General features: G+C 43.0%; 1 protein-coding gene across 1 annotated transcript in view; it reads right to left on the bottom strand.

Annotated features, from left to right (window-relative positions):
- Window positions 1-8278: 8278 nt before the first annotated feature.
- The window catches only part of LOC137874341 (4-hydroxy-2-oxoglutarate aldolase, mitochondrial-like), a 15713-nt gene continuing 5526 nt past the window's right edge, over window positions 8279-18465 (bottom strand). The window contains exons 5-7 of the mRNA XM_068712979.1: window positions 15602-15698; window positions 10716-10849; window positions 8279-9139 (exon numbers count right to left, since the gene is read on the bottom strand). Of these exons, the coding sequence (XP_068569080.1) occupies window positions 8990-9139; window positions 10716-10849; window positions 15602-15698 (381 nt within the window). The 3' untranslated portion in view covers window positions 8279-8989. The remainder of the gene's footprint in view (window positions 9140-10715; window positions 10850-15601; window positions 15699-18465) is intronic.

Genomic DNA, 18465 nt, shown 5'->3' with positions numbered 1-18465 from the left:
AGAGGAACAATAAAGAAAATGCATGAAATTAAACTGGATTACGAGCTTCTTCTTCTTCTTCTTCTTCTTCTTCTTCTTCTTTTGTGTGTTTAGCGGAGGTGTGAGAGACCACTGGGAGACGTGAAACACTCAAAACGGAGAACAATGAAAGCCGCACAAAGTCTGCACACACACACACACACACACACACACACACACACAGAGAAGGATTTTGAACTCTGATCACACTTCTCGGCAGGTCTGGCGATTATTTGTGGAGCTCGGCTGTCAGAAACCCCCCTTCTCCCTCCCCCTCCCCCCCCCCCCCCCCCCCCCCCCCCCCCCCCCCCCCCCCCCACCCACTCTCTGCTGTCACTAAAATAGCTTTAAGGTGTGTTTAGGTTGGACTCTAACCCCTCCGCCTATTTCATCTCCTTGGCAACAGTCCAGAGTTCCCTTAATTCGTATCATCTCAATCCCGAGTGCTGCAGCAGTTTTGCCTGTTTGCCCCTAATCATGGAGCCTGTTGCCATGGCAAAGTATTTAAATATGCTCTGCAGATCATCTTCGCCGACCACACCAGAAGTCTCGGCTCTGTGTTTTCTTTTGTTTCCTTCACTAAAAATGAATTCCTTACACTATTACCTCACGGTTCATATCGGACTCATTCATTTCCCAAACCTGGGATTCGCTCTTCATGCTCTTCTTCCCGTCTAATTCCACGGGGAGAGAAGTCCTCCACACATATATATATATATATATATATATATATATATATATATATATATATATATATATATATATATATATATATATATATATATATATATATATATATATATATATATATTTCACGCGTTGCTCAAAGAGAGAAGGCTTTTGTCTGTTATCTTATCAGTGAAGCTTCACGGCTCCCAAAAGCTTTGGCCATGTTTAGAGAGGAAGTGCACGCGGCATACTGATAAGGGAGGCCTGGCGCTGCGGGGAAACACACCGTCGTCACCGCAAGAAATAAAAACCGGCAGCATCATGACAAACATATGATATATACACACACACACACACATATATATATATATATATATATACGTATATATATATATATATATATACGTATATGTATATATATATATACGTATATGTATATATATATATATATATATATATATATATATATATATATACACACACACACACACACACACACATATATATATATATATATATATATATATATACGTATATATAAGAAAGAAGGACACACCCAGCATAGATTTTGCCTGCTTTTAATTGCTTTGGCTTCCCAGCGCTCACAACTGCACATTTGGGAGCTGTGTGTGTGTGTGTGTGTGTGTGTGTGTGTGTGTGTGTGTGTGTGTGTGTGTGGTGTGTGTGTGTAAACATGCATGCGTGAGTGCGTTGGGGGAGGTTTATAATAGGTATCTACAGCTGGTTAAATAAAAATTTCAGCAGCTTCTACTCTCTGCCCGCAGCTGTAAAGGACGAGGCCTCTTCATATTAAACATCGTACATCAGCTGCTTCTGAGAGCTGCTGACCGGCTTTCAGAGGCTCATTTTATTCTGACGGGTTTTAAATGACGTGTTTGTTTGTCGGCGTTGTGGATTTGTCAGCAGTCGCCAACTAGAACAACCACACAGGATTTAATGTTCAATATTCCCGGTCTCTCTCCGTCCCGGGAATATTGAACATTAAATCTCTCTCTCTTCATCTCTCTCTCTCTCTCTCTACATCTCTCTCTCTCTCTCTCTCTCTTTACATCTCTCTCTTCGTATCTGTCTCTCTCTTCATCTCTCTCTTTCTCTCTTCATCCCTCTCTCTCTCTCTCTCTTCATCTCTCTCTCTCTCTCTCTCTAGTCAAAATGTTCATGTTTCATGTTATCCCTTGTGTCTCACAAAGTGTCATGTGGTCGACGTTATGAAAACGTGAGGTTTAGACAACAAAACTACTCTTTAAGTAGGTAATATTATATATAATGTTAAAATAAATATAATGGAACAACGGAACTTTAATGCGTACCAAAAACACGTAACCAAAAGATGTAACGTAACTTAACAACAAAACGTAACAACTTAACGTGAACAATGCTACAAAGTAACAAAACCACAGAAAGTAAAAAAACAAACCGCACCTAGCAGCGCCTGTCTTATGAAACGTTACGTAAGAAACGTTACGTAAGAAACGTTATGTACGAAGCGCTACGTCTACGTTAACTTTTGGTTTTCACAAGCGAGACATTCAGGGGTCGCCTGGGTGAAAGTCCTGCGTTTGTTTTTGTTTTTTTACTCTCCCTGAGTGGAGTCTCGTTATTTTACAACCTAGCTTTCAATCACGGTCGCTCAATAGAAAATGTCACTTGTTCTGACAAAATGCGAAAAACGTGGATTGAAAAACGTACGATGCCGACATTTCTTTCGGGCGACTGCGTTGTGCTCCGACCGATTTAAATACGCTAAAGCAATACGAGTACATCACAATCAAGCAGGTTGCTGTTCTCCAATATGTTTTATATATATATATATATATATATATATATATATATATATATATATACATATACATATATACATTCAGTTACATTTGTGTGGTGTATGACACAGTTTCCGGTTCATTTAAATTAAATTAATTAGACAGGTGATTTAAATAAACTATCTCCAAGTCAATCAGAATCCGCTTCATTAGCCGAGTGTGTGTTGAACACCGTGAACCACTTATCGTCCTCACGCAGTGTGCAGTAAAAGAATGGAGAATAACTGCATTTACGTGTAAGATTGTGAAAATATGATGTGATTTTTTGATTATGAAATCCTCATAATTCAGACGAGCTCTGATCCACTTGCTCATTTTGCTCCCGACGTGATCGAGCCGTTATTACAGTCCTCTCCTCAGGCGAGTCGATCGACGCTCGTCTAGAGTTTAAAGACCGGGATTCATTTTTACGGTTTATATTTTTAAAACATTTTCAACACGCCACCGCAGCTGCTTCAGGCACGGAAGGAGAGAAAAGAAAAAAAGACAGAGTAGCATGCGAGCAGATTGAAGGAGGGCGAGAGGGATGGAGTCGCATGTGTTAATGTTGGAGAGGAGGAATAACACTTGAGCTCAGCTAACAGACCCGAAGGAAGGAAGAAGGGGGGGGGCATCGAGGGATGTGAAGACACAATCTACATATTCAACATTTTGACTCCCAACAAGGGAAAAAAAAAATCCCCTTTGATGCTCAACATACATCTCATCCATCTGCCGTGTTCAGTGGATCCCAGCAGATATTTTGCGAGAGGAGTTCAGATAAAAAACAAACATGTGGAGAGTGTGACGGTGGAGGTCGTATTGTAGCCGCTTTGAATTCTGATCTATTCATTCATATGGGATTCTTTTCTTTTTTTTTGTGCAAAAATGGCAGCTCTAGAATTAAAGACTGTCCATCAACCTTACCGGAACCGTACCTGCAGTTCAACAGGAGGAACCAGGTCTACATTTAGTTCATTCAGAAGGCTTGTTTTCTGAATGGCGCTCGGATTGATCGGTGCTAGGCTAGGCTAACGTCGTAGCTGCTCCGTCGACGCTCAAAATAACGTCATGTAAGCGTAAATGCGGCAGCGAAACTTTGCGCACTCGCCTCATTCTCGCTACGTCACCGGCGTCTTTGCGTCGACTTTGTGCGCAAATCGCGTTGAGTTGGTCGTGTTTAGACTGCGCCGCTAACAGCTAAAAGCTAACGGCAACTAGCTCTCCTCCTGCCAATTTCAACTTGATTTGTCGATTCGGAAATGTAACATCATCGACATGTGTGGCGTAAATGAGCCGATGAACGATATGATAACGCGATATCAGATCGCCGCGTGGACTCGCGCACTTGCCGATACCCGATCCGACATGTTACTGGTATCGGAGCAACTCGACTTCCAACAAATCGGAGCAGCTGAGGTGGTTTAAAGAGCGAGAACATCTACTCAGGGAGGTTTGACGGATGAAACAAACGCAGGACTTTCACCCAGGAGACCGCAGTGCGTGTCAGAGAGAAACCAAGTCAACGTTGACTTATCTTACCGTAGTTTAGTAACACCAGTTACCTAGCAAACCTTTTTTCTAAACCTAACCAAGTAGTTTTGTCGCATAGGTAAACCTAAAGACTATGAAGTATATTTTGTATGGACTGAGCGTCATGACATACCGTACAGTAGGTATTTGATGGGTTGTTGGTCCTTTAAGTCCGTGCTCCAGAGGTATTACGTCCTCCTACAAGCAAATAATTGAATCAAGAACTAAACCGGGAAAATATGGACCATTAATCTGAAAACAGAGACTAAGTTCAGCATTCATTTAGACGGGTAAACAATCCTTAAATACACTCAGAGCTACTACAGCGGGACAGGGACAATGTCACGCTGCTCACACCTGTAGATAGGACAGTGAATATTCATTATTGCCAGGTAAACTAAAATATGGTTTCGTCTGAAGCTAGAAATAGGTCGCGCTGCTGCTCAAACGGTGCTTCATTTAGGTCTACAAACAGCCAGCTCAAGTAGCCGTTTATCAGGTTGCCGCTAACTCGGCCGCTCGCTGCTCCCTGTAGCTCTCTGATTGGACCGGCACCTAGCTGTGAAGCTCCATCCAAGACTCAAGTGTCACTGTGAAAACTCAGCCTCTACCTTTCTATAGTTGGCCTGTTAACTGGCACTGTGTTTCTCTCTCTACCTTTTTATCTGCACTTCCACCATCACTCCTCCATCTAATGTATCAGGCTAAAACTATCCATAATATCACTCTTTTCCATATTTGTCGTTGTCGTCAGACAGACTAAACGCTACCCAAGAACTAGACGAGCAGCTTGTCCTCGACATGCTCAGCCGTCGCAAACCAGTGCGACGTCTCGGTGTCCGCATGCTTTCGTTTTCTACTTCACCGACGGAAAGTCTTTCTTCACAAAGTCACCGGCGGTTTGTCGTCGTTTTTACTCACATTAAAGCTCAGAGGCAAGAGATGTGTGGAAGGCCACAGGAAAAAAAATAACATACATCTTGATATTCATCTGGCTTAGTGTGGGGGGGAGAGAGAGAGAGAGAGAGAGAGAGAGAGAGAGAGAGAGAGAGAGAGAGAGAGAGAGAGAGAGAGAGAGAGAGAGAGATATGAGGATTGGGGAGGAGGGACGGGATGGGAAGGCAAAAAGGAGGGTTGTGTGGGGGAATCTGGGAATCTTTAGGCTTGGTTTTAATCTGAGTCGCCGCCACTACAAGAGAGAGACAGAGAGGGACTGGGCATTACATGCTACACTAAACAGAGAGGTCACCACACCGCCTGGAGGGCTGGGAGGGAGGGGGAGAGAGAGAGAGAGAGAGAGAGAGATGAGAGAGAGAGAGAGAGAGAGAGAGTGATGGAGGGAAGAGGGAGCGGGGGAGACGAATGACAAACTGTCAGGTGTGGAGGGATGATGAAGTGTGGAGGAGGAGGGAGGATTTCAACTTGATGTCATCTTCGCCCTCCTCTCGGTGACTCTGCAGCGCTGAGGGCAGCTTCTGCTGACTCGCCACTCGCTCGCCCCGGGAGGAGCAGGAGCAAGATATACACATTATACCTCTCTCTCTCCCCCCCCCACCCCCACCCCACACACACAGCCCACACATCGCTGCTGCTGTGTGTGTGTGTGTGTGTGTGTCCACCGGGACCGTTGGCATCACAAGAAGCCTCGCGGGTCCACTGAGATCAAAGGGAATGCCCTTGACGCAGAGCAGCGCGGTGGAGCGCGTCGCCTCCGTGTGGCCGCCTGGAGACACTGCAGCTCAGAAGAAGATGAAGGAAGTTCAAAAGTACCGTTTTTTTTATTTTTTTTATTTCATTTAAAGAAAAAGTTTCTAAAGGTCAGCGGGAAGCTGTAAGGTCACCAACTCTGCAGCAGTTCAGTTAATAGAAGCTGTGAGGAGAAAGAAGAAGAGCTAAATTAGAAATTAGAAAAATTAAGAGGTCAAAAAAATTAACTCTCCTTTTCTGTCTCTGAAAGGAACTGTGTTTCTCTTGGCTGCTAAACAATGAGCTTTAACCCTCTCCATGCTCCCTTCGCTCCTAAAGCATTTAGGTTTAGCAGCCATGGAGAAACACAGTTATAAAAGGTATTCCAAAAAAGAAAAGAACAAAGAAAAATCTTTTTTCTCTCTGCTGTTTCTTTTTTTTTTTGTGTCATAGATTTGAAGCGACGCGAGCGCCCTTGGAAAAGAGGCTTTACAAACGAGTGAATGAAGAGAATTCACCTCATCGTATCAGAAATCCTTGGAGAGAGGCCTCAGCATCGCTGTCACCGCCAGCACAATCAAAGAGAGTCAAAGGCTTTTGTGTCGCAGCGATGTTCCCAAATAGACGAGTTCAGATGAAGTCTTTTGAGAGGAATGTCTTTCAAACTGGGAAAAAAGGGAAGTTTGTGACCAATGTGTTGAATGCATCCTTTCATCCTCTAAAAGTCAGGTGGAACTAATGAACTCAAAGCACCACTGCACACCATGTTGTGTGTGTGGTGTGTGTGTGTGTGTGTGGTGTGTCTGATTGTATTTGGTTATAATGGTTCTGCAGACAAACACACCGAGAATCATCAAACTTGTTTTTGCTCTGGTTTGATTCACAGTTTGGGTTTTTACAGAACATTCGAAAACTTTCGTTACCAGAACTCTTTGATTGTGAATTTATTTACAAATTCCTCCGTCGTCGTCGTCGTCCTCTGATCTTATAGGTGGAGGTGGAAGGTGGAGGTGGAGGCGTCTACTTTTCACACAAACAAAACAAATCCCAAAACCATTTGATTAACGAAAGAAAGACGCCTGAACAGGAAGGCTCATGCTTATATCATTTGATTACTTCTTAAATTATCTAATGTTTAAATGCAGATTTGACCAAAAATGTGTGCATGGACTCAAAGAAGGCAAAGCCACTGAAAACCTCGTAAATATTTCAATCTATTACACGCAATGAATTCTATCTTATAAACCGAATATGGCACCTGAAACTGTTAACGTGAAACTATTAACCCAACAAATGAATACGTGTTCAAAAGGCATTATGCACCGCGGCAAATTACGTACTGCGGCCAAGGCCGACGCTCCGTTGCAGTTGCTGAAAATGATTCACATATTTCCACAAAAATGTAAACTTACATCTCACACATCAAAAGGTCTGCCACAGCGTAACAATATATCTAATCACGGAACATTTCACATTAAAAGGCTGTGAAAGAAACGGAACTATAACTCGGTAACGAACTGAAAACTGTGCGTCGGTCGATCTCGTACCGATTGCTACGAGAACTTTTCCCTCCTGCACCCACAATGCATCCTTTCTTTAGGATCCAGGAAGCATTTCCTTCGGCAAAAAAAAAAAAAGGTGCTAATTGGAGACACGGTTAGATAAAAGCAAAGAAACTGCTCTATATGAAAAGAAAAAAGAAGCCGAAGGCTCTCATTGCCATGGCTACACTCAGAGTTAATTACCGCCATAATTGAGGCTTTTAACTTCTTCACATCTGAGAGCGCCATGACGGTTCATTCAGACACAAAATGTGTTCGTGACCTCCAGTCAAGCCTCCACACTGAACTCCGGCTGATCCGAGATCTTTGAATCTACGGTGGAAACATTCAAACCACGTGTAAATAAACAGACAATTGAATCAGGTGAGCCAGCCATCTTCACAGGGAAACACTCAAAGAGGTGGTTTCACTTCTCTGACTCGAGTGTTAGCTCCTCGTCTCTTACTAAGTGTGTTTTATATACGTTCTGCCTTTATTTGGGGTCAGAAGTGTAAAATGAATGCGCTACATATTCTACCCTTCAAATTCTCACAATGGAACAAAGAGGCGCCCGTGGCACCTTTCGCTGCACCGTGTCAGCGAATTACACGCAGTCACACGGTAAGTTAAGAGAAATCCTTCAGTGTTCATTATGCAGGTAATAGAGTGCTGCAGAAATGAGTCCTAAAACCTGGAAATGAGTCAGCCCTCCTGCACTTCTAAATCTCTGAAATAGGAACACAAGCTTAAGAGATTTTAAGGGTTTTGTTCCAGGAGTCGCCCCCTGCTGGTCAGTAGAGAGAAGACACCTCCGCAGCGTTTACACTTCAAAAACACCAAATCTGTCTGCAGAAAGAGGAATTATTTGGAAACAAACCCCAGTTTTTTCTTCAGTTAAAATGACATGAAACATATATTATTGAAGTGAAATGCAATTTTATTGTTGAAACAAGTGCATAGACATAAAGGCTCAGAATTTCAAGAATTAAATTGTACAACACAAAACAAAATCATAAATTTGTGAGAAAAACCCCCAGAAATTCTCTGAGATTAAAGGAGACACATCATGCTCATATGCAGGTTCATACTTGAATTTGGGTTTTCTACTTCAACATGTTTAGATGCTTCAATAATCAAAAAAACACTTTATTTTCTCGTACCGTCTGTCTGAATGTACCTGAATTCACCCTCGATCTGAAACGCTTCGTTTTAGCGCCTGTCTCTTTAAGAGCCCCCCTTCTGAAAAAGCCTAGTCTGCTCTGATTGGCGGCGGCGGCGGCGGCGGTATATTCTAATGAGCATGTGACATTAGGAAGGGGAGCCACACCTGATTGGCTTGTTGAATCACATGTTCTCTGATCTAGACGGCCAACAAAAAACTTTGTTTAAAGTTGTATTAATTCGTTAAAAATGTAGATTCTTTTCTTTGTGAAACAAAACAATCAACATAAATGATTTAGGAAACAAACCTATAACAACTTTATATATACTGTATATATTTGAACCTAGTTGATTTGATTTTTGGTATTTTTATGCGAGTCAACAACAGATTTATTTTTTTGCCGAGTTCCCCCAACGTGTCACTTCACACCGTCTATGGACTGAACAGCTTAAGTGTTTCCAGGTAAAGAACACACACACACACACACACACACACACACACACACACACACACACACACACACACACACACACACACACACACACCCTGCCCGTGTCACCTCACAGCCAACCGTTGGAGGAAAAGTCCCGCCTCAACTGCTGAGTCTCGGCCTCCGCGAGCGGCTGAAGAGGCGATCGACAGGCACCGCCGTGGAAACCGAACCACTCCATCGCCTGCTTGAGGGCGGGAACGCCAAACTTCCTGGTCACCTAGCAACACAGAGCTCAATCAGTCTCCCTGTACAACAACAACCCCCCCCCCCCCCCACCTCTGCCGTGTGGTTTCAAAGCTTTATCAATACTGACACGTTTACTTTATTTGTGATCGATATCTGGCTGCAGAGCGGCATCCGGATCACGTGTCACTTCCTACGAGAGCAAAGCTGGAGTTTCACGATGCGGCATGTCGAGGAGTTAACATTTAACAAACATTAACAGACACATCTGTAGCCCGAAGCGTATCATCCGGTGTCGTTTTCTCAACCGTCTCACTCGAGAACACACAGCTCTCTCATATAACTTTGTGAAGCTCCAGCCCAGTTTCATTTCATACTCTGTAGAAGTTAACTCGACACATCTTCATCTTGAAATAAACTTTTACCCTCTTGTAAGAATTACAAGGTCTTGTTACATTTGTTATAAAAAATAATTCAGCTACAGTACTAACTCTCCTGACGTTCATTGAGGCAGCTTTTGTCACCAACAACCCTCCCCTCCCCGTCCCTTTCCTATAAAACCAACTTCTCCCGACTCCGTAGACTGTGGAGAGAGGAGTATTAGCGAAGAGTGTCCGTCACTCTTTCAATTAGCTTGTGATTTGCTTATGCTAATCGCTAGCGAACACATATCCCGTCTTGCATGTTAACACAAATCCACAAATGTGTATAAGAGTTTATACTTTATGTTGTCACAATAACAGACCCTTTACAACACTCTTGCCTAACCATAATCATACAAATGGTCAGCATGCTAGCAATTAGCATTAGCTGTAGTGATTAGCATGGGCTAATTGAAGGGTAACGGCCATTATGAACGGTAATTTAAAAACTGTAAAGTCTGGCTACACTTTAAAGTAAGATAGACCAAGTCCAGCAAGCAGTTTGTTGTTTTTCAAATGTTTTGTATGTAAATAAAGACAAGGTGGAATTAGCAAGCTAACTAGCTAACCAGCAAGATGCTAAAGGTGTAACATGAATGCTTCATTGACGCACAGTGTAGTAAAGCACATTGCTAGCGCCAGATAATCAGTCATTAACACCGATTCACCACATTTTGTAATGTGCTGATAATGTAATGTTGTTTAATTTCAAATCCACAGAAAAGAGAGAAAAGTTGTGTGCTGTGTTGTGATTTTAATTCCACACTGGTTATGGAAAATGTTGTGTCCTACAGATTTTTTTATTATTATTTCAAGCATAGAGGCATTTAAGCCAAAGTTACTCTTTAATGTTGTCATTTTGTTTGTAGTTTTAATTAGATTTACTAGGTTACTTTCTACGTAAACAGGACATATGCATGCAAGAGGGAAGCTGCCTTGTTGCTGGGCAGACTGGACTTTATACTATGCACAACTTGAACGTCATAAAAGCAGCCAATAGACTCCAGATCAGTTCTGAGAGACATGACTAAACCTCCAGTCTGTCATTACTTGTGAGAGTTTGTTCTGTTGTGTGTGTGTGTGTGTGTGTGTGTGTGTGTGTGTGTGTGTGTGTGTGTGTGTGTGTGTGTGTGTGTGTGTGTGTGCGCGGCGGCTAAAAGCGTCCACCGCGCAGCAGATGGCACTCACGGCGGCGTTGGGCTCGATGAGGCGCTGCTGCAGGCCTCTGGCTTCCTCCCAGCGACCGGACACACACAGGCTCTCCAACTCGCACAGCTCCCGGCCCAGAACGTTGGCCAGCGCACACACCCCGCCTACCGCACCTAGACACCCGGATCACAATCAAGAGCCGACGGATTCAGAATATACAGCGATATACCGTAAAACAATGAGAAACTTTCTTTACCTTTTGAGCCACCACATCCTTTCCTTCTACCAGCACGTGTCTCAATACAAAAGGAAGGAAAGAAAGATCCAAACTGTGTCTCAACAGCCATTCTAGCGTCTCCATGAGGCCTGAGCTAACTTCGCCGCGCTAACATGTTTACAATGACTGAATTTAGCAGGTATAATGTTGACGATGTTCACCATCTCAGTTCAGCAGCGCGGTACAGCTGAGGCTGATGGGAGTGTCATTAGTTCTGCAGCAATTCAGTCATGAACCAAAGTGCTGGACAACATTTCAGTTATTTCACTTAAACGTAGTCATCGTCACGTCACCATTGGTTTGTGGTCTGATGTTTTAAAGCCTCGGTGATTTCGCTGTCGCCATCTTGGATTACGGCCGTCGCCATGTTGTTGTTTTTTGCATCCAATGAACAGACGTTACCATATTTGGAATGCGGAGGAGTGACGTAGAGACGACCGTATACGTCTCTGGTAGAGACATGTCAATCACTGTGTAGCCCCGCCCCTAAATCATCCCCTGCTTTATGGTCTGTTTCACTCTAAATGTTCCATAATGTACTAAATGAACATCATGCTGTATTGAAGAAGACTGTAAACTAGAGATGGAGACCATAAACTCATGTTTACAATGTTTACTGAGGGAATAAATCAAGAGAGAAGTAGAGTCATTTTAGACTAGACTTCTATACAACCAGAGGAGTCGCCCCCTGGTGGACACTAGAGAGAATGCAGCTTTAAGACACTTCAACATCGGCTTCACTCGGCAGAACCGGAGGTTGCTGGCTTTCGTAGAAAAACGCACAAAAAAATCTTTACCATTAGAATATATGTTGACTAAAGTGATCTCACAGGATTTTTGGTTAGCAAATTCCCCATCTCTGCAAAAAAAACAACAACAACAACCTGGTCCAGCTTTTAAGGGTTGTACTTACAACCAGCTGTTCCAATCTGGTTTCATACTCACGTTAAGTTGAAGGAAGGTGGCCGGATAAATCACGTTTGATCAGCTCACTGTGAGCAATCACTCAACTCAGCGCTTATATGTTTAGAATATTAAAAAGCTCCTTCCACCAATCATGCACAGTGCGCTAAAGCATTAGCATGCATCACGGCAAAGTACAAGAAGCACTTGAGCTGCCCAAGAAGTCGAACGTGTGGACAGAATTCAGTGTTCAAACAACTGTAGATAAAACCTGCCTGAACATATTTCCCTCTCAAATAAAGACGTCCATCACTCTCCTGGTTTTACAGCTGTGTTGTCAACACACAGACATAAATGATTCACTGGCAACGTTTTGGAGGTAGAAAGCCAGACCTATCTTTTTCTCTCCTGACAGATCGGTACGCCGTTCATTCAGTGCGATGTCATTTTTTATTTCTTTTTATTTATACACATAGCTAGATACACACATTATCCAAGGCAGCTAGATATGATGGCCTTCCAGTGTGACATCTCACTGCCTGCGTCTGGTGGAGGAGGGAAGCAGAGAGCCAGCCTTCCGTCCGCGGCCTTGAAGTTGTTGTTGTTGTTGTTGTTGTTGTTGTGGATAGACGAGCCGGCGGCTGCCGATGGGCGGATTTTCTGTCTGAATTATGTTTCTGTTGGCTTGCCGCCGCACGGCTTACCGAACGCTGCTGACTGACGGGCGAAGCTGCACCGCGAGTGAAGAAAAGACGCCAAAAGGTCGGCAAAGGAGGCAGAATCAGATTCAAAATGTCCAGGCTTGTGGAGAATTGTGTGCCAGAACTGACTGAAACAGATCTCTGCCCAACAACACATTCATCCCAATGATATAATTGTCATCAGTTAACACCTTCCTCCACCTAATAAAAAGATATCGCCTATTTTTGATTGTTAGATCCTTGAGTTTAAGTAGAGAGACGCAATAAATATGACTGGAAATGGGAAAACCAGTCTCATGTCATGTTATGCATGTCATGCTGTAAGGCCATTAGCTTAGCTTAGCATAAAGACTAGAGGCAGGGGGAAACGGCTAGTCCACCAAAACTTCACTAGTTAAAGGAGCAACATACGATATTCAGAGCAATAATTAGCTGTTTCCGTCAATTGCGAAGCAAATTTTAAGTCAATTTTTCGAAATGTAGGAAAAAAGAAATTTGAATTAGGCAATTTCCATCAACTGGAGCGAATGAACTCTGCTACAGCGTAGTTTGGTCAGAAGTTGGCGCTGTCGGCTACGTTTGGCTGTAATCTGCCAGTAAATGGAGTAGAAGAAGAAGAAGAAGAAGAAGAAGAAGAAGAAGAAGTCGAGGTCGTATCTACGATAGATAAATGCAGAAAAGTCTTCAGGAGTTTGTTTCAATTCATCAAATGTTTCCGTGTCCATAGTGCTTTTCTAATGCGAAGCTTCAAAATGTGCATAAACTGATGTGAATGGAGACATATTATTGTCGCACACATTACAGCAAGTTTATGTTGGAGGGCTCGATTTCTTTTTTGTCTTTTGTCTTATTACAAAAGTCAGCAAATGATTCAAGTTTTTTTACTTTTGGAACCACAAAAACCCAAAGTTCTGGTTTTTGGCTCTCAACAGAATTAATGATGGCAGCAGAATTGTCCGTAACTTTTAGTTTTTAAATTCAACTTTTAACTCGTGAACACACACACACACACACACACACACACACACACACACACACACACACACATGAATATTCAAGATGCCGACATCACCAGCAGTTCTCCCAACAACAAGCTTATGCAAAAAAATGCACAACCGCAACACCAGAGTACAATTTCAGTGACGATAAAAAACACGTCCTTGCACTATAACGACACCGACGGCCACGTTTCTGTCGGAGAAACGGGAACATCGTGAGATTTTGGCTCAATTCTGAGACAACCTGCAAAACACAACTGAAGTAGACGCGAGTGTTCGCCTCTTTGTTGCGACGCTCGACGAGGGTTTGACTGACAGGGCCTCAGCTTTACTGTTGAGGGTGTCGAGAGAAATGAATTCAGATATCAAGACTTTAAACACACGCTCACCGTGGACACATTATCATATCAATCACTCAGCGCTACCTGTGTCCATCACACACACACACACACACACACACACACACACACACACACACACACACACACACACACACACACACACACACACACACATACACACACACACACACAGCCAATTACTCCCATATTTCAGTTATGGAGATGAGAACATGTTCGGGAGCAAAGATCAGAGAACTGTGAAAGTGTGTGTGTGTGTGTGTGTGTGTGTGTGTGTGTGTGTGTGTGTGTGTGTGTGTGTGTGTGTGTGTGGCGCAGGGCTGGCAGTGGGAGAACATGACTCATTAGGTTCCTGAGCATCATATTGATGCCTATCCCCTAACGTGTTATCTAATCCAGGCTTACAGTACACGGTACGTGGCGGACATTCATAAGAAGGCAGCTGCTGCCAAAAGGATGCTGATGAATTTTTGATTTGCTGCAACTTTAAATGAAAGATCGCACACTCAAAAAAACACAAAAAAACACTCAACAGTCACTTCATTTCTGAAAAGGCAGAGAGGTTGCTGGTTTGATTGCTGAGGGTATTTTGCGTGACTCCGGTGTTTCCAGCCTGTGATTATGTTACGGTTGTGACATTCAGACTCTCAAGTTCTGAGAAATAGAAATATATCAGACTCCCGTTTTCATTGATTCACAATTGTTTCCCGTCAGGCGGCAACCTCTGAAAAGTAAAGTCAATGCTGAAGTTCCTTAAAGCTGCATTCTCTCTAGTGTCCACCAGGGGGCGACTCCTCTGGTTGTATAGAAGTCTAGTCTAAAATGACTCTACTTCTCTCTTGATTTATTCCCTCAGTAAACATTGTAAACATGAGTTTATGGTCTCAATCTCTGACAGACAAAAAACAAGATGGTGACGGTACAAAATGCTGAACTCGAGTTTCGTAACGGCAGACCACAAACAAATAGGGGAAATCAAGGTAACTAAGTCCATGAGGGGCAGAAGAGTGAATCTATCTTTGCACTGAACTGGGCACAGAGTGTTTTCTCCTAATGGTAATAATTCTCTTGTGGTAATAAAATGTTTTGAAACCTCTTCAATGATGGTGCATTGACTAATGTGTGTAACATCAACACGTCCAAATTCAATTGTCTTTGTTTCAAGGTGAATAATTGCCCATTTTCCAGCCTCACAGCTCTTGGAGTGTTTCATTATCATTCATCATTCATTAAGTCTGAGAGATTTTAAAAGAGTTGCTACTCCCACTACGGACGCAATGATGATGTAAATTTAGCAAATTAATCAGGAGTTGACTTAATGTACTTTGCGATGGATTAATTCTTTCAAGTAATTTCCACGCCTTCGCTAATTGATTTTTATAGTAAAATGAAATTAAACCATAAGAGCTGCTTAACAGGAGGCACAGTAGGAAATCAATCAAAAATGAGGACATGTCTAGGACATGAAATCCTGTGCAACTCAATATCGGGAGTGAGAGTGAAATGTGGAAACAACAACAAGAAGTGACGCCACAATGCAAGGGCTTATGGGCAGAAAGGACAGATGTTGACATCTGAAGGAAAATGTGTGAATTATGTGGATGTTTTCTTTGCACCTTTAATAGAGGAACTGATATGAAAGATGTACAAAAGAGACAATAAAGGTCCCGGTCTTAGGGCTTCCTACCAACGCTATAGGCGGCCATGAGGAACCCCGCTGAGCCCGCCAACACCTGGAAATCCTGCGTTTTGGTTTTGTGAACAATCAGGCCAATCCGTGAGATCTGAGGAGAGAGTATAAAAGACACACATAGAGAGAGAAGAAGAAGGTAAAACATCAGGACCGTTTCATTGTCATCACTCCTCCCTGCTGTCAGGACTAGTATCTGGTGTAGTTTTATTTTTTTTAATCCCTGGAGATGCTGTCACAAGAGACGACGACAAATCAAACATCTCACAAGGTACACAAATCGCTCAAATCGACTCTTAACATGGGGGAGGATTTGGGAGGAGGGGGATCGTTCAAAACCATAAACAAGAGAAGAAGAAGAGAGAGAGAGAGAGAGAGAGAGAGAGAAAACCCAGAGACAAGTCCCAAGTGAGAAGAAAAAGGAATCATCTTCAAAAGAGGAGGAGGGGGAAGACTCATGAATAATTGATAAGCTTCCTATTTTGTTTTGCCTCTTCTAATTCTCTTTTGTCAATCCAGATATGAAGCGTCAGAATCCAAATAAAGCTGAAATGTTCAAAAGGAGGAAGGAAGACGACTCCGCGGCTCCTCCGCACATGAAACCGAAGGCTCCGCAGGGAGAAAAAAAAAAACCCTGCAGCCTCCACTTTAAATCTCCCTCACCGTCACCGCCGATGGGGGGGCTATTTTTAACCGCCGTGGTGTCAATCAGTTTTCCCTCATATCAGTCATTTCAAACACGCCGGCTGTAATTGATCAGTCAGTCGATCGGGTTACAGGAGCTCCTGCTGCTCTCCTGAAAGCGTTGAGCACTTTATTTCGATACAGCTCCAGTGGGAGAAAATAACATCGCCCCGGTGACAGGAAAACACTCATTATCTTTTACTTTTTTTAAACTCTCATTATTGTCATTAAGCTGCAGTGTGTCAACGTGAGAGCAAAGAGGAACTTAACCCTTATGACTTATGATAACGCATCAATCACAAAATGCACCCAGAGGTTATTTATTTAAATTCTTCTTCTTTTTATTGTTGCCTCAGGGCAACAATGTGGAGTATGTGTATAAAAAACAAAACAAAAAAATCAGATTTCAGTCTAAAAAATGTAATGTGATTGAGACAATGTTTATGTTATGAACTGTAATCATCAGTAGTCATCTTAATCAACACTGTATGTTGTTTTAATGTCAATTAGCAGCGTGATCGTGACGCTGGCGTCATATTTAGGAGGTCAGAACTATCTCTGAGCCGTTACAGACGAGGCTTTGATTGCTCGCGGCTCTCTTGCGGGGACAAACAATGAAGGCGCTGTGATTATTTCACCGAAGAGACGGGATGATTGCAGAACACGGTGATTTTGGTTGGTGTGCAAAAAAAAAAAAAAACGGTGACGCCTCGACAACAACGCCCTCGTAGATTCGCACGTCTGCCACGTGCAGGAGGTGCACAGGCTCGACGCCAAAAACACAAGATGTGCAACAGCGTGGGAAGGAGGAATCAGATTTCAGGAGATGAGGTGAAACTCGTAATGCTTTAACTGTTAATATCTTAACGTCACGACAAGAACATTAAAAGCTGCAGAGATGAGGCCGATCTGATTGGCGGATGACGAACGTCTCGAGCAGGATTCAAAACCCGCGACACGTCTAAACCCGCCAGCTGACGAACCCTCGGTACGTCTCAGTCGTTTATTCACAAACAACCAACCCGTCAGACGTTGACCGCCCGATCGAGAGGTGGCGGTCAACGTCAAAACGTATCACCGTTGACGAACGGAGACGATTAAAAAACACAAGCTGCCGCTTAGTCTCGCGTGCCCGAAATAGAAACGCACGGAAACCACAAACGGATCTATTTCTTACTTGTTGTGTCTCCGTTTGGTTAGTTTTGTTTCAAAAGGAGCGGAGAGAATCTGAGGATCTGACTGCCGTTTGATCCGCTAACGAGCTCGGCAACCGGAGTCTCAAAACAGCTGCTTTTAAAAAGGAACATCCCACTGAAAACTCAAACCTCACCACCACTATTTCATAAATGATTATACTTAAAAAGGTCCTCTATACAACATTCAGGGCATTAACATTCTTCTTGTGTTTTCTCGCCTCGCAGGTTTCTGTGGATCGTGGTTATATCTGGACCCTGGTCTTGCCTCCTGCCGTAGCCCTGCTGACTCCCACTGCAACTATCTTTATTATTAGTAGATGCATTACTATTGCTGATACCATTAGTGCTTCTAGTATCAGCATTATTCCACTATATCCACTGCTGCTGTTATTACTAGAAGTCGCAACTGTGAGGGTCCTGGGACAGAGGATGTCGCATGTGTACAGATTATAACGTCTTCTGAGGAGAATCTGTGATTATAGGCTATAGAAAATGAATTGAATTGAATAGAATATTGTCTATGGAAAGATATATTGGAGGACCGTCTACCTGAGCAGAGAATAAAGTCCATAGAAATAAGATAGGAGAAGAACAGACATTGAACTTTCTCGTGGTCATTTGACTTGTACAAAATAAATTGCAGATTGTTGTTAGTTGTTATGGTGTCAACAGACGTCAGTGGGGCGGTAAATTGTTGTCGTAGCTCCGGACACGGATGTCTTGCTAGTTAGCAAGGTAGCTAACGTAGCTAGGTAGCTAACGTAGGCGGCGGGACGTTGGACCCAAAACCATTTGAGACCGTCATCTTGGAAACACAGATTTTTAACAATTATTTTGAGATTTCATAGACGAAACAACTGATCAAGAAAACATAACGGACATATTTATCTGCAATTTAAAATGTTAGCTGTAGCCCTACAGCTGCATGGATTATATGTGCCTGCTTTAATGCACACAGAAACACGAGCAGTGAAAAGGAAA

Source organism: Cebidichthys violaceus, unplaced genomic scaffold, assembly GCF_023349555.1.
Source record: "Cebidichthys violaceus isolate CVI_PGR_0920_01 unplaced genomic scaffold, fCebVio1.0.p SCAF_189, whole genome shotgun sequence".
NCBI lineage: Eukaryota > Metazoa > Chordata > Actinopteri > Perciformes > Stichaeidae > Cebidichthys > Cebidichthys violaceus.
The sequence above is the reverse complement of the archived record's forward strand: the minus strand, read 5'-3'. Positions and strand labels throughout refer to the sequence as shown.